Source organism: Sinohyriopsis cumingii, chromosome 7 (assembly GCF_028554795.1).
Source record: "Sinohyriopsis cumingii isolate HCF-2022 chromosome 7, ASM2855479v2, whole genome shotgun sequence".
Classification (NCBI taxonomy): Eukaryota; Metazoa; Mollusca; class Bivalvia; order Unionida; family Unionidae; genus Sinohyriopsis; species Sinohyriopsis cumingii.
In genome coordinates, this window is record NC_142967.1 from 61955842 (window position 1) to 61971746 (window position 15905).

The 15905-nt window shown below is 35.8% G+C and overlaps 1 protein-coding gene across 1 annotated transcript in view; it reads left to right on the plus strand.

The window, feature by feature from the left end:
* The window catches only part of LOC149795372 (bromodomain-containing protein 8-like), a 55752-nt gene that overhangs the window by 29950 nt on the left and 9897 nt on the right, over positions 1 to 15905 (plus strand). The window contains exons 9-15 of the mRNA XM_089965148.1: positions 28 to 222; positions 2317 to 2530; positions 5299 to 5421; positions 6837 to 6943; positions 7357 to 7525; positions 8732 to 8790; positions 9880 to 10022. Coding sequence (XP_089821274.1) covers positions 28 to 222; positions 2317 to 2530; positions 5299 to 5421; positions 6837 to 6943; positions 7357 to 7525; positions 8732 to 8790; positions 9880 to 10022 — 1010 coding nt within the window. The remainder of the gene's footprint in view (positions 1 to 27; positions 223 to 2316; positions 2531 to 5298; positions 5422 to 6836; positions 6944 to 7356; positions 7526 to 8731; positions 8791 to 9879; positions 10023 to 15905) is intronic.

Sequence of the window (15905 nt, forward strand, 5' to 3'; positions counted from 1 at the left end):
AGTTCATAATGTTTATTCTCATTACAGACAGATGATGAAAGCTTAGCTTCCATTACCCCAACTATATTAACATTGACTGAAAACATTCCACCAATAAAAATTGAGATCCCTCCAAACGTCACCCCTGAGGTGACTAAACCCATGCCTCCAACATCCCCACTCCTGTCATCCCTGTTGCAGAGCAAGCTTAAGTCTGTTGATGACCTGCAGCAGATCAAAGCCGTAAGTAATTTATCATAAACTCTATGTCATGTTGAGGGTAACCTAGGTTGGCAAGAAATATAGCTGTCTTTTGTCCGAGGGCATTGTCATTGTTGTCAGCATAGGCATCAATGTTCATTTCTGTTTTTCACACACACACTGCTTTCAGTGGCAGAATGTTGATGTGGTTCAACCTGTTTGTCTTTCAATCCATCCTTAGTAGCCTTTTAGTAAGATTGCACAAAAATCAATCTACATTAACAAATTAAATTTGGTTTGTGTATAAATGTACATATTTGTAGAGAACTTTAATATATTTTCAAGTCAGTAAAGTAATTTTTAAATTGTTACACATTTAAATTTTTTAGGACTTCTGACACAAACCTTGTTAGCATAATTAAGTAAAAACCACCTGAAGTAGACAAAGTTTGGTCTGTATATTTTTATTTGTATGCAAATCACCTGATTAAACTTCCAGGGCATTATAATATTTTAAAACTTTTTTGGAGTTCTATTTTTTTAAGACGAAAACATTGTTAATATGAAGAATCATAAAAGGACTTAAGGTGGGCAAATGATTTTTTTGTTGCCTTTTTGCATTTGTAACTGACTTGGTTAGATTTTCATTCAGTTATAGCATTATTTCAAATTGTTTGAAATTATTAAATTTGTTGGACTTAGCTCTTTGGTCTGTATGTCTGCAATGCATGTATGTTGTACAGACACAAATTTAGATGCATTAGGTCACTACTGCTTCAGAGGCAAAAGTAGTTAGAGCATCCATTAAGAGCATTAAGAGGTTAGTGCTAGGACTGGTCGGCCTGGATTCAGAATAATGTGACTGGCTGGGACATGTCTGCGACATGATGCCCCAGTGCCAGACATTAGTATAAACTGCCACACTGCAGATATTATAGCAATATGACTAAAATTTTAAAAGCTACATTAAACACAAAAACACACACACACACACACTTAGACCCTGTTGTATGTACAGTGATGAAACTTAATGCATTAGGTAAGTTTATTTCTGAAAATGTCCCATAAAGCTCCAGAAGAACAGTATGATGTTACATTCTGTGATGTTTTAGTGAAACATGGAATCATATATTAAGTTTATTAATGCACTTGCTTAATGCAGAAACTGACTGTAATCATTGGAAAATGAACAGTAGGTCGTTTTCGTATGAACAGTAGATTATTATGACCTTCTTTTGTCTGTGGTGAGCAATACTTTTCCACAGTAGTTACACTGATTAGTTTTCATGTCTATGTATACAACAGTGAAAGAGAAACCAAGTTAAATGCAAAACTTAACATTCATGCATATATAAACAAAAATGAAGCTTAGATGCATGTTTGTTCAGCAAGCCAATATTCAATACAGTACATTTTTAAAAAGAATTCCAAAGCTTGTCACATACATTTTTTTCAGCTGAAACAGCCTTTACTTAAGCACAGATAACATCTGTAGTTTCTATAATGTAGCAGAAGTCTCAACTTTTACATTGGGTTCTAAGTTCTTTCAGTTAAACATTCAGTATCAAGTGGCTGTACCAATATATTAAAAACAATGTACATATATGTACCCACATACAAGTTGGATCCATCTACAAGCAGCATAGACCTGGATATTCCATTGCATGATGCAACAGCTGATCTGAGTCTATGCAGTTTGATTAGTGGAACAAACAACAGAGGCCTAGATCTACTGGTGCATTGTGCAAGAGTAGATAAAATTTTGTAAAGTGTGACCTGACTTGTATGCAAGTATATATAGTCATACACTGTACATTTTTGGTATTCTAATGCCCTTTGTGTATATCTGTTCTTGATGTATTTGAAGAGAAAAGCTATCAACACTATCTATATTAGAAATGTTAGTAGTTTCATAAGAAATGCCAGTTCCATAAAACCATATAGCAGATGATTCCATAAAAAACTACATGCATAAACATTTTAATTAAATATTAGATAACTTTACCCTGACCATGTATAGAAAGAAACTCATTTAAGATTAAATCATCTTTTGTTGCTAGAGATATATAAAAATGACAGCATTTAAATTAGTTATATGGTAATCCATCGTATTTCTTCTTTTTTTTTATCCTACAGGAGGCCGAAGCAGAGCATGCAGCAGCACTACAGGCCTCTCAGCAGGCTGCTGCTGCAGCCTCCACTGCCACTGCTGCTGCTGCCACTGCCAATGCCATGACCACAACTTCAGCTAGCACAGTAATGCCAGAAGCACTGAGTCATGATCCTGAAGTCCCCACTTCTCCTGCACCAAAATCACCTATGCAGACAGACAGTAATGATTCAGCAATAGGTATGTGCCTTGAGGAGTTGAATTCTTGATCTGAGCATTGCTATATTCTGGGAAAGGTATTTTAGTTTTACTATTCAGATTAAATCCTGTTCTGTCATGTTCAAATCCAGCGCTCCCATGCTAAAAAAAAAAGACATTCATCATATGTCCTGGGTTAATTTAGCAACTGTGCTAAAAGTTCATTACTTGCAAAGGTGGAAGTTCGACTTGAAATGTCTCCCCTTGGATAGAGGGATGGGCTCATAATTCCATTAATCATGTTGCTACTTCCATTTGTGCTTGGAAGTACACACTTTCTTGAGAACTTGTCAATACCAAATTCACTTGTACCATTTCAATTCTGTGAAGGTTTCTCAAGTCAGTGCAGTGTGCTTCAGCTGTTATATCTGTTTTCTGCTCTGTTTTCATCAGATGAATACTTTACACCTTAAACGTCTAACTTTGTTATACAGTAAGATTATTGGCCAATTGTACCTGCATCTGCCATTATTTTGCTTTCTCTTTTGAAAGCTGTCAACACAATAGGCTGGATTAAGAGCATGTCTGAAAAAAATCACTTTACCTGTATAATTTATATGGGGTGCAATTTAGTCCATACCTGTGATATGTGTTTATGTTGGACTGGGGATGGCTATGCTACCATCATTGCCAAATAACTTATACTCATGCAAATGAGACAGCTGTTGTTGTGGCTATGAACAAGGATGTAGTTACCATCATTTTTGTTAATAATGCCACCTCAGTCAAGTTTTCTTTAAACAGAATCCTTGTATTTGAAAACCTTGCCCATTTATAAAATTTTTTGCAATCCTGGCAATTACAAGCTTCTCGCTCAGTGACAGCCCAAACATTGCCACCAACAGAACTTCTTGGCATTACCTAGTGGGCCATTAACTAGATAAAGGTCACCAACTGGCTGCAGACCACATTGGCTTTATGAACACCCTAGATCTATGTCTTTGATGGCTGGGACTGGGTATCAGCCTCAGGTCACAGGTATCGCACATCACCTGGTCAGTATTGACATGATATGGCATCATACATAAACCATTCCTAGACATTCCATTACCTTATGCAGACCCTTTGTAAGGACTATGTGATGATCAGATGCCAGAGCTTGACATCCTCGACTACTTGTTTTAAAATCAGAAAAATAAAATTTTCCGTGGCACTTGCCTGATATGAGTGCTTTTGTCCTATTTTAAAACAAGTTGAGGCAAATGTTAATTTTTATAATTTAATCACTTTATCTACCTTTATCTGGCCATTCATTCCCTGTAGGCATTCTGAATGCTTGAATTGACTTCCACTAATTCAGTCACATCTTGTGTTACTAATGTAAATGGTCATTGATACCTGTTGCATGTGTGCTAAGTCTGTTACTGTTTGACTTGATATTGGGCTGTGTGACCAAAACAACTTTGTTTTATTGCACTTACTCAAACCAGATACTCATGGGCAGATCATCCTTTGTATTTCAGTTCAGTGAGCAGGGTTCCCACAGGTCCTGTAACCCTGGAAAATTTTGGAATTTAAAAAATAAATTTCAAGGGCTAAAACTTTGCAAATTATGGAAAAGTCATGGAATTGCAGACATTGTGGCTTGAAAAATTGATAACTGGTAATTTCATAGAGCATCAAGCACCAATTAAAAAAACTTGTTTCAAACAAGACACAATTGTGATTGATAATGCAAGATATTGTGGTTATTGACTTTTGTGAAATAGTCCAGGAAAAGTTTTGGAAAGGCCATGGAATTTGTTGTTCTTAAGTCTGAAGGAACCTTGACTGGGTCAGTGCAATGAAATTAGTGAAAGGCATTTAGCCAACATAGGTGTCCTTTTCCTTTGTTAACTGATTAAATGACACTAATGAGTCTTTTTTTTTAATTGATTGTATAGGGGGTTTAACTTTAACATTCAAAATTGTATTTGAATCTAAACAATTATGGCATTATGCAAAAAGAGTTGCCTCTGTTTTCATTTAAATGACAAGATATATACTATAATCACTTTGCTAGAAGTCATTGTCAAATGAGATGATCTTTTCTATTTGTATAAAATGAGTTTCATAAATTATTTTCACAAGGAAGGTCATAATGAGGATTCAGAGGAGGAAAACTCATGTGAGAGTGAAGGGATAAAGTGTAACGCTGCCACATAGTTTGAGGGAACTGTTTCTATAAAAAAACGAGCCAGACTGTCTGGCAGCAACAAATGTCAAATATGATGCAACTAACATTAATTTTCAGCCACATTCGGGTGATAATTATCCCTGGCTTGAACATATTGTCTCTGAAGGAAAGACTTTTTGCAGCTATTGCAGATATTACCCCAAAATGGCATGGGTTGGAAATGCAGCCATTGTATTGGTCAATGGAACTGACAAATTCAGGATTTACTCAAGCAAGTCTCATGATAGTTTGGGATCTTGTAAAGCCTGCGCAGCACAGTATATACATGATACAAGTCATGTGATCCAACACGTGGAAAAAAAACAGAATTTAGAGTTGCTAATGCTCCACTAGGAAAGTCATTTTAAAACAAAATGGGAATTAAACAACAAATGAGAGCTCTCTTTAACACAGCCTGCACCCTAGCTCAATAGGGAAAACCATTTTTTCTTATATGGAATTGCTGTGTGTCTTTGTGTTCATGAAATATTTATGTCAACAATACATGGGGTAATGTTGGAAAACTGTTTTGAACATGAACATTAACCAAGATTAGACCCAATGATTTGATGTCCAGTTCCTCGTACCTTTTCAGATCAAAGTAGCACATCTGTACCACTTGAGAGTGGACTTCAACCTTTGTCAAGTTCAGCGGGTGAGGAGGTTAGTGTGAATCAAGCAGACATGGGCATAAACACAGCAGAAATAGCAGAAAATGGTAGGCTTTAGATTTTGTATCTACAAAGAGGTTAGGTTATTTATATTTTGCAATGGTGGATGTTATATATAGTTGACTTGTACAGCTAAGCTAACTTGTTGTGACCCGTTTCTTATAAACAGGTATTTGAATATCACAGAATTGTGGGAATCCAGTATTATTGAAAGAAGGTTGTTAGAGTGAAGTGGAATGTACCACAGCATACAGTATATACAGAGCTTGATCAAACAACAACAGTAGGAGCTGCAACCTCTATCCCAGACAGTGAACTAATATTCTTTTATATGTCCATCATCTTTCACTCTGATCACATATATGTAAAGTTCTGTTTTTATTTAAGAAAAGAAAAGATAATTGTAGGGCAAAACAAATGTATGTTTCCTTTTGCTTTGGTTTTATAATTAGGGTAGGTAGGTAGGGATCTTTTTAAACATTATATTATGCATTTTTTAAATTATTTTTTACACGGGGATTGGGGAATGCAAGGGTAGTCAATGAACAATGGACAGTCAGCCAACTGGAAACACATTTTTTTATTTCGTAATTGAAGTTGATTTTATTTTTATTAAATTTCACCTTTCAACTACCCCCTCCTACCACGGAGGTGGGAGCCAGAAAGCACACAATTCTTGTTTAAGATTACATAATGTTTGGAACTTATGTACCAAGTGTAGGATTTTGAGTTACAGACAGACAGATGAATGGATTGGTGAAGGAATGTATACACATGTGGTAAAACAGTATGTCAAACATTAGAAATTGATGCAATCAGTTTTTTTCTTCTTCATGCAAGCTTTATTTATATCAAGTCTGAGCAAGGCAGTGATAACATTTATAGACAGGCATATCATTTTTAAAGAAATTTATTTAAAAAAAGTCTGCAACATTGTATCTAGTACCATAAGTACTTGCTTATAAGATAGATCAAACTGCAAACCAAGCAGGCCCAGATATGCTTGCACAAATGTCATTGCAGTTTGCTTGGAGTAATCATTACAGCAAAAGGCATGGACCTTTATCTGCCAGTACTTAATGTGATGGCAGATTAGGGTCTTTTTTGTTTGCAGTTGGACTAGATTTGTAAACAGATAAATATGGTAACTTTTGAAATTTGTGTAGCTTCTAAAATGTAATATTTATGTCTTGCCGGAAAAGTTATGGAGCATATGTTGTTATCCATGTTCATCTGTAGTACATCAGCTTTTAGCAGAGTTTTGTGACATGCATGTTTCCTTGATCTTTGCAGTGATACACATCATTTTAAAGGAATAAATGGCATGATGGGGACCAACTAAGGCATTTGTGGAAACGCATGTAAAATAAAACTTATATTTTTGTTATTGGATTGTTCAACAGGGATCATTTTTATTACACTGGGGTTTGTAATGGCGTTAAACTCTATGTCATTTTTTCAGAGGAACCTGTTGAGCCAAAAGTTAAGATTGAAGAGGAAACTGAAAGTGAGGATCCACTGGGGGAAGTCAAGAAAGAAAGCCCAATCAAAGCAGTGCTGAAGCATGAAGTATGACAAATTATGCCAGATTATAAATTGTAACCCTAAAAAGCTCCTGATCTTTGGTTCATGATGGTAATGAGGTGCACAATTGAACATTAGTTGCTCACACATAAAAAAGCAGATTGTTTTTTATATTCAGATTATTAAATTTTATTTTCAAATTATCAGATGTCTCAGAAAGGTAAAAGTATATGTAAAATCATATCTTCACATCATTTTATGAAAGATACATTTGCAAGACTTAGCAATTCACTATTTACTCTACTGTGGTAAGATTCTGTTACATGTTATATCTTGCATGGACCAAGCATTTTGCATATGGCACCAAGAAAATACATTTTATACCAGATATTTACAGTTCACTCTTCCAAAAAATCCCCAATTGTGAGCCTGTAATTGGCAAGTTTATAATTTCTCAGGAGCAGTCAGAGGATGAAGTGGAAATGGCTGTGACTCCCAGTGCAAGTTTTGTCAGTGTGGATGACGAAGTCTCCATCAAGGAGGAACCTCTGTCTCCCTCTAGCAGCATATCCTCCAGGCTTAGTGAAACTGGGGGTATGAGCTCCTCCAGCAGGAAAAATCGCAAAGGTACATAACGTGACAAAGACTTAATTGCATTTTGCCTCGAAAAAGATTGACACATTAGTGGTCACATATGTTAATATTGAATTTCATTCTTTGTTTTGACCCTAAATCAGTCCATCCATACAAAATAACAACACTTTGCAAGGAAAACATTTTGGAATTGGTTTGATGATGTTAATCCATGGTGATTTGTGGTCACTATTATTATTATTAGCATTAGTATCAGTATTATCATTATTATTTTTATGTGATGTTGTTTAAACCAAAATAATGACTTATTGATCTCTTAATTGGAATCAGCTCTGATTAATGATGCTTTTTATACAGCATATTCATATCATCTCTAATGCCTGATGCCTTATGGATGGCATAAACATATCAACTGTAATGCCTGATGCCTTATTGATAGCATATTCATATCAGCTGTAATGCCTGATGCCTTATTGATAGCATATTCATATTAGCTGTAATGCCTGATGCCTTATGGATGGCATATGCACATCATGATTGTTATTTGTTATGGCATTCCAATAACTGTTTTAAAAATTAAAAGCAATGAATCAAAAATGTAAGTAATTCTCCTTTTTATCACCGTAATAATCTCAACCAGTGTATTTCAAACAGTTCTAAAATTGTTCAGCTGACATGTACAGACAGACAGACAGGCATCACTGATTACAAAAATCCATCATCACTGTCATGGAGGGGATCAATAATATGTGCTGAAAGTTACAAATATTATTACAGATTTTGTAACCCTTACATAAAAACATGATGGCAGTATAAAATATTAGTTAATATTTATTTTTTTTATTTGGACATGCTTTTGTGCAGGTAATACATTTACACAAATATTATTTAGAGGATCTTAAATGGGTGCTCATTTTAAATTAAATTTAAAAAATGAGTCAAATAATATTAATCATTTGTGAGCACTGATCAGCAAAAGACATTTTATTTAAAACTCATTTAATAAATTTCACATGAAACCAAATGAGCACAAATGTAAGATTCTACTTATCTCATAAAGGGAAAAAGTGGTTTTGTTGGACCAGACTGCAGAAATAGTGTTGAGAAATGGCTTTGAAATACATCCGTATGTCCCATTTATTACACCTTCTCTTTGCTTAATGTTATGACTTCGTTTGTGACATCATGCAGTGCTATAATGCAGTAGTGATAAAATCATATTTTTGATCTGTCAATCAGCCAGCAAATCTAGGGGAGGAAGACGAAGCAGTCAGAAGTTGACAAGAAAATCAGTAACTGTAAGTACCTGATAGATTTCATGAGAAAATACATGGTTGAATGTTTTGCCTTAAGCCCAGTTCCATTTGATTCTTTTATTAATACAGCCATTCTGAATTGAATTTTATCTTTTTTTTAAAAATAATGCAAGAAATGAGAAATCTTTTTCATGCCATTTTCAGAGTCACAAACTTCTTTCATGTATGGTATGAAGATACATGCATGTTAATAAAACCATTAGCAGAATCTTTCAGGTTATGCATAAGAAGAATCCAGAATGATGCGAATAGAGTGGATGGTCTAATTGAAACAGATATTGTTCTTTCTGTATAACGTTTAAAATGTGGTTTGACTTGAGCATAATTTTTCTTTTGTTTGCTATAAATGCTTTGATTTGTCTTAAAGAGAGATTTAAATGGAAATTAATATACATGAGGTGTTATGCATGTCAAACTTATCCTATGTAGATTTTGTTAGACATGGCTTTACCTTTGGAGAAATGGCAGTGCTAAATATTCTAATTAGGAAAGGTTGTCAGAGGCTCGGGAGGTTCATGAAACCAGTCTCCAAATTCTTAAGTTCCTTTTCACAGAACTCAGGCTGTGTTTAGTCAATAAAAAGTCTTGAGCTGTCATAGCTGCTGAGTCTACATTACCATATAAGTTTCTGAACAGTATATGTCAATATATGACATTATTTGTCAAACATCTTTGATTGGGGGAGCTGCATTGCAGTGGTCAGCATGCCTGACAAGTGATCAGAAGGGTCCATGTTGGGATGCTACTTTCAAACAAGCATGGGTCAGATACCATGGTCTGTCCTTGGGCAAGGCACTTTAACTCTGATTGCCTTAGCAGTAAATAACCTGCTTGAATTGCTGTGCTATAAGACACTTTTAAATTTTTTTTGAAAAATATTGCACTGAAAAATAATGTCTGTCATGAGAGACAAAACGTAGCTTTTCTATTTTTGTTGATACAATATTGAAACGTAATCTTTATAACATTATCGCTTTGTGCTGTTTTTCCATTTCATTCCCTCATACATGAGTAAGAATCTGTTTATTCATAAGTTAAGATCTGCTTCACGACAGTTTTATTATACACTAGGAAGAAGATAGGAAAGATGATGTAAGCTCCCGGGCCAGTGATGCTGAAACAACTGATGATGAGAGAGATGAGTTGTCCATGTCTGCCAACCTGGGACACGGGGCCTTCTCGGAGTCAATACCAAACAGTCCATTATCTCACTGGTAAGATACCTTGTCCACCACCCAGTGACGTGGTATATCCCAAACATTCTGCTCTCTGTAGTACTGGTAAGATGGGTGCCCTATGACAGATAGTCTTCTCTGAGTCCATCCACATAGTCCACTATCTTACTGTTAGGATGGGTACTGTGGGACAGGCCCTTTTTCGAGTCATTCCCGAACAATCTATGGGGGACCTACTTTGAGCCATCCTCAACTGTCTGCATTCTCACTAGTAAAATAAATTCATGGGAAAGAGGCTTTCTCAGATTCTATATCCATCAGTCCATTGTTGTTCTAATAATCAGGGCCTGGCTGCCTTCCAATCTTTCAAGTCCTTCCCCAGTAGTCCACAAGAAAACAATTCGTAAATTCTGTTAATGGGATGGGTACCATACAATTGGGATGGATGGGGATGGTCCATCCCCAAGGGTCCGAGATCTCATTATTAAGATGGGTACCCAATAGTGGGGGTGAAGAGACTTTTCAGGGTCGATTCCCAACAATCTGCTATTACACTGGTAAGATGACTGCCCTTGAACGGGGCTTTCGGTCCACAGCTATTTCAGGAAACACGTGACAAAATGCATTTCATTGAGGATATGTATCCTTTCATTTTTAATTTACTGTCTTTTGATGAGACAGTTTTAATACTAATGTTTTGAAACATTTTCCATCAAAAGAAAGTTGAATTTGGATATGCAGGGAAATCCCATAACACATTGGTCATATTTCACAGACTGGAGTTGTGTTACGTAACACATTGTATACTATAAAGGCAAGTCAGTTAACTTAGAAACTGTTGCACATTCATCCTCTTGACTATACAAGACAAGTGATCATGGGTGGCAGGGAGAACACAAATTATGTGCTTTAGAGACAGAATAATCGATATGAATTGGTGTAAATTGATACATATTGAGCAATAATAATAATAATAAAAATAATAAACTGATAACATATTTAATATTTAATTTTCTGCAGGGAACTATGCATTTATACATGTTTAAGAAAATTTGCATCCTGACAGCATGAAAATCTCATTTCATCCATTATTCAGTCCATAATAATTGGCTTAAAAATGTGCATAAAGAAGCATGGTTTTTAATCATCCCAGTATAGCATATATGCACACTCATAAGTTGAGTCCAACTGCAAACAGCATAGACCCTGCTCTGTCATCATATAATGTACAGGCACATCACTATTGTTTCTTGTAATTACATGTAACAATCTGCATAGATCCAGATCTGCTGGTGCATTATGCGATGGCAGATCAGGGTCTGTACAGTTTGCAGTTGATATTCCGAATTCAGTGCATTAACCTTAATCTAAGAATAACGTAGGAATGATATAGTAGAATTATGATTTTCAGTATCATATTTATATATATGTGTGAAAATCACTATGATATTTGCCCTAGAATTTTCACTACTAGATTCCATTCAAATCTGGATACTTCAAACTTTTCCTGTAAACTCACACAAAGTTATGAAGCACTAATAGCAGACCTGCCAACCCTCAAGATTTTGCCATAAGTCTTATAGAAATGACCAAATGACCCATTAAGTTAAATACAGACTTACAGAAGAAAAGGAAAAACTATGGAAATATGATTGTTGTACTAAATCTGGATAATTGGCTCATGCATGTTTGATTTGGATCTGGGTTTCACATTAGCTTTAGTGGAATTAGTCAGAGAACCAGAATGACTTTTATAGTCGTACCTTAGATGCTTTAAGCTGCACATATTTTTCTCTTTGAAGCATCTGCATGATCAAATTATTGATTATAGAGTTTTGTAAAATTGGTGTCTAGCTACCAATACATATTAGAGATGAAAGGAAACAATAAACCTCTTAAAAAAGTTTTAATAATCAGAGCAGAAGAATGAAAGGAGTATTCAGATTATTCTGAATAAAAGCAGGAAGAGACAGAATTGCGTTCATTGGACATCATATGTGGATTTGATATGTCACATGGTGGGAGATTGATTGTCGTCATGTTAAAGGAAGAAGAAACTTCCAAGAATTATGTCAAGTTGAACCATTGAGCTGGACAGGGTTTGGAATTGAAGATTGTGCAACTGTGCTAGAGGTAAATAAGGTGTATGTGTACTTTACAAACTTTTCAGATGAACATGATGCTTGCCATCGATGCATCAGTTTGGAATACTGAACTGTTTAGATACACGTTTTCCAACTTGACATTGCCAGTACATATTTTGTTGCACCTTACTGAAAACTGATCATACTTACGGAAGAAAATCAGCTGCCTTACTGGTACAACTTCTTAGGGTTGGCCGATTTGTTTTATAAAGATGTACAAAATATCTCCACATGAAGACTGCTTTTTTTGGTGATATTTGACAGACATTAGCATCAGAGAGTTGCAGCAACTTTTCCCAGTCTGGTTGATTTTGATGATTTGCAATGACCTCATTAAGTGGGTAAATTAATTGATTTAACAATTCAGGTGATAAACTTACTGTAAGATTGTCATTATTTGTTGCATGGGTGTATATTGAGCAAACATTAGTGGTCATATTTTTATTACTCTGGATTGAACAACAGTTGTACACAATGCATTTAATGCAAACACAAAGAAGAATGAATAGCTTTATTGTTCAAAAATCAGTCATGAGAAATTGGTGACCTAAAAATTCAGTAGACCTGACCATGTTATATCAGATTTTGTGTTGTAACAAACACATTATGGGGGGTGGGGTCCTCTGTATTTTGTAAGAAGTTGCTTATCCAGAAACTTTTATTCTTTGGGGATGTCTTGTTTCTCCAGCAAATACATTACCTGATCACATTACATTAGGATAACTTTCTTTGCTACCTCTGAATCCAGTCCTCCTGGAAAGATTGAAAAATGTTGTGCTGTCTATATAAAGGGAAGCAACTCTTACAGGTTAACTCCCCTCTCTATTTGCTGGTTGGCTAGCATTATACCCGGTTAAAACCAGTTTTAAATTTCTCCCTCATGTGCGATATGTTCTGTAGATAATCCAGTTAATTCAGTAAAGTTTATAACTTAAATTTAATCATCCACATTTCTTTTTCAATGGTAGAATAAGACAAAATGTTCTATATGGGGCATACAACACTTGTCAAATCCAGGGAATTAATTGATATTTTTTAAATTACTGTACTGTTCATTTTTGATACATTTGACTTTGAATGACTACATGTATTTTCACTGGTTGATTTCCCCAGATGCTATCTTTTTAGGCATCTACTTTAATTATTTTGTTTTTTTTAATGGATGGGTACCTGGCTGAGGTATGCACTAGCTTCAATACCCAGCCCATGGTTGACAAAAATGGAATGAGATGAGGGGATTGGGAAACAGGACAAAATAGGAGTGTAGAAACACAACCCAGTGGAATCCAACCCGGCAAGGTGCAACACACAGTGCAGCAAGTGCAAGAGAGTCAAAGTAGTAGAGGATGTTCATTGAACGTGCCTGTTCTTCATCACACTCGTGTCAAGTGTGTTCAGTGTAGACAGAGTATACATGGTCTGATGTCCTTAAAACACTTCAAAGGCTGCTAAAAAGAAAAAGCGCAATATCTGCTTGGCATGAAGTGCTGAGCCTACATCCTATTTCAAATTCTCACATAAGTCTCATGGTAGATACAGAGATGTCCATTCCATTCCCCAGGAAGATTCAGGTGCCCGATCTTAATGATGTTGCAATGACAGACAATTTCAGTCAATAGTTGCAACCAGTAGTTGGAATCATGCATGCTTTCTCTGATTAACAAGGCCATATTGTCAAAACTGTCAACATTCAAGCAGGAAGAAAATTTTTATGACCCCAATGGCTGTAAACCTTTAGCTACACCCTACCCTATAGGCATGACAATCCTAAGTAAAATATCCCCCCGCCATGGGACTCGATCTGTTAGTCATGAATATAATATACCTCATACTCCATCCATGCACAGCAATGTAGCAGTGTTCTTGCTGGAAATGAGGGCAGACTATTTTACTCGTATGACCGGCTGAACCAAATAAGTCGCAATATGGATGGCTGACCAGCAGCACAACCAACATGGCATTTATAAACTGCCATATGTCTTTCAGACAAACTGTCGACCAGCTAGCCCAGCCATAGGAATGTGCAACATATGAATACGCTAGTTTCAAGTTGCTTATCTTAGTTATCTTGTGTCGAACATATCGCACAGTGAAATCAAACAGCCAGACTGAACATTGCTCTGCCTTTTCATGGTGAACTGACTTTATTTATAGAGCCATCTGGCCATGACAAACCAGCCACACAGATTTGGCATTCTAGTATATCACCACTCTTTAGGGCCTATTCTTCAAATTCTTCGGGGAAAATGATGCATGCTAATGATATGTCATCATCATTGCCATACAGAATATCCTACCCATGGACCCAAGGTGTTAAAGAGGAGGACAATCCCCAACTAGATGAAGGGGATGAAAACGAAATGGCTGAATCATCCGATCTGATGTTGGAATTGACAGAATTCAACTTTTAGGCAGTAATAGAAGAAATCTACCATACACTGCCCCAGTCCAAATGTCCTCCGCCTAGAGTCATCCGTATCTACAAGGTCAAAACCTTTGTATATGATGCTTACAATAGTCTGTCATTTAGAGTATTGCCTTAGTCTACAAAAGTTGCTGAAATACTGTTTGTCTCTCAGAAAGTTTTTGATCCATGTGATGCAAACAACTTCATTTCCTTGAGTCATTTGCCTGTTGGCTTCTCGTCACACTCTGATGCATACTGTTAAGAATTACCTAATGTTGACAAGGCGATTTCTGCTTTTGGCATGACTTCTCTTTGTTATAAGATGGAGTGGCAAGTCTTCATTGCCATCTCCAGGTTAATGAGGAATGTTTTGTCATCTTCAGAGATGCCCATCGTCTTGAATTTGGTGGTTACATCCTGAGTTGCTGAGCTTGGTCTTGAGTCATGCTGCCATATGCAAAAATCAAGAATTTTCATAAAAAATTAAACTGAAAGAAAGATTTGGCAGAAGTTGAAGCCATGTGCAAGTAGTTTTGGTCCTTTCACGTCTTTTTCTGTAATTTGTTACATATTGTCAGTTTCCGTCCTTTCCTGTCTTCATGTTAATCTGCGATATAAGACCAATTTCTGACATAATGTGCCATTATAATCAGAACAGTTTGTTTCATTCCTTCCTATTTTTTCTGGTATTTTGTATCATATGATCATGCCATTATTTGGAATGCTTCATTTCACTCTTTTTTTTCAAATTTTATTTCTGCAACAGTTCATTTTACTTTTAACTATAAAATTGGTAGTGTTTCTGTAAACCTTTCATGTGTTCTTTGACTTTAAAATGTTGTTGTTTCTATAAACCTTTCATGTGTTCCTTGACTTTAAAATGTTATACAGTGATTTTAAACCCATCCTGAAGGCTATATGGAATCAAATTTAATTAAACTCATAATTTTAAAGAAAAAAGTGTCCTATTTTTTAAAGATACAAAACTTCCATCCAAAAAATGGAGAGAGCTGAGAATGGAGCCATTCAGTATGATAAACGGGGATCCGGCCTTTTCCAATTTGGAAACAATATTGGAAGGGGATCTTTTGGCAAAGCCGAAAAGAGCAAGTAGCAGTTTGGAGGACAATTAAAGAATACACAGAGCTGTGTGCTGTAAATAGTGTTATAAAACTGCACATAGACATGTTTTGTAATGTTTTTAAATGATTTTATCATTCTTCTGGCTTCCACTATAAATTTTCATTTGCTGCAGTAAGTGTCACAAATTTTTAGGTGGGATCATGAATTTATACCCTTTTGTCCCTGATTTCCCTGGTTGGCATAGGGCATCCCTGCATCTTCCTCACTACTTGACATAGCAGTTTTTTG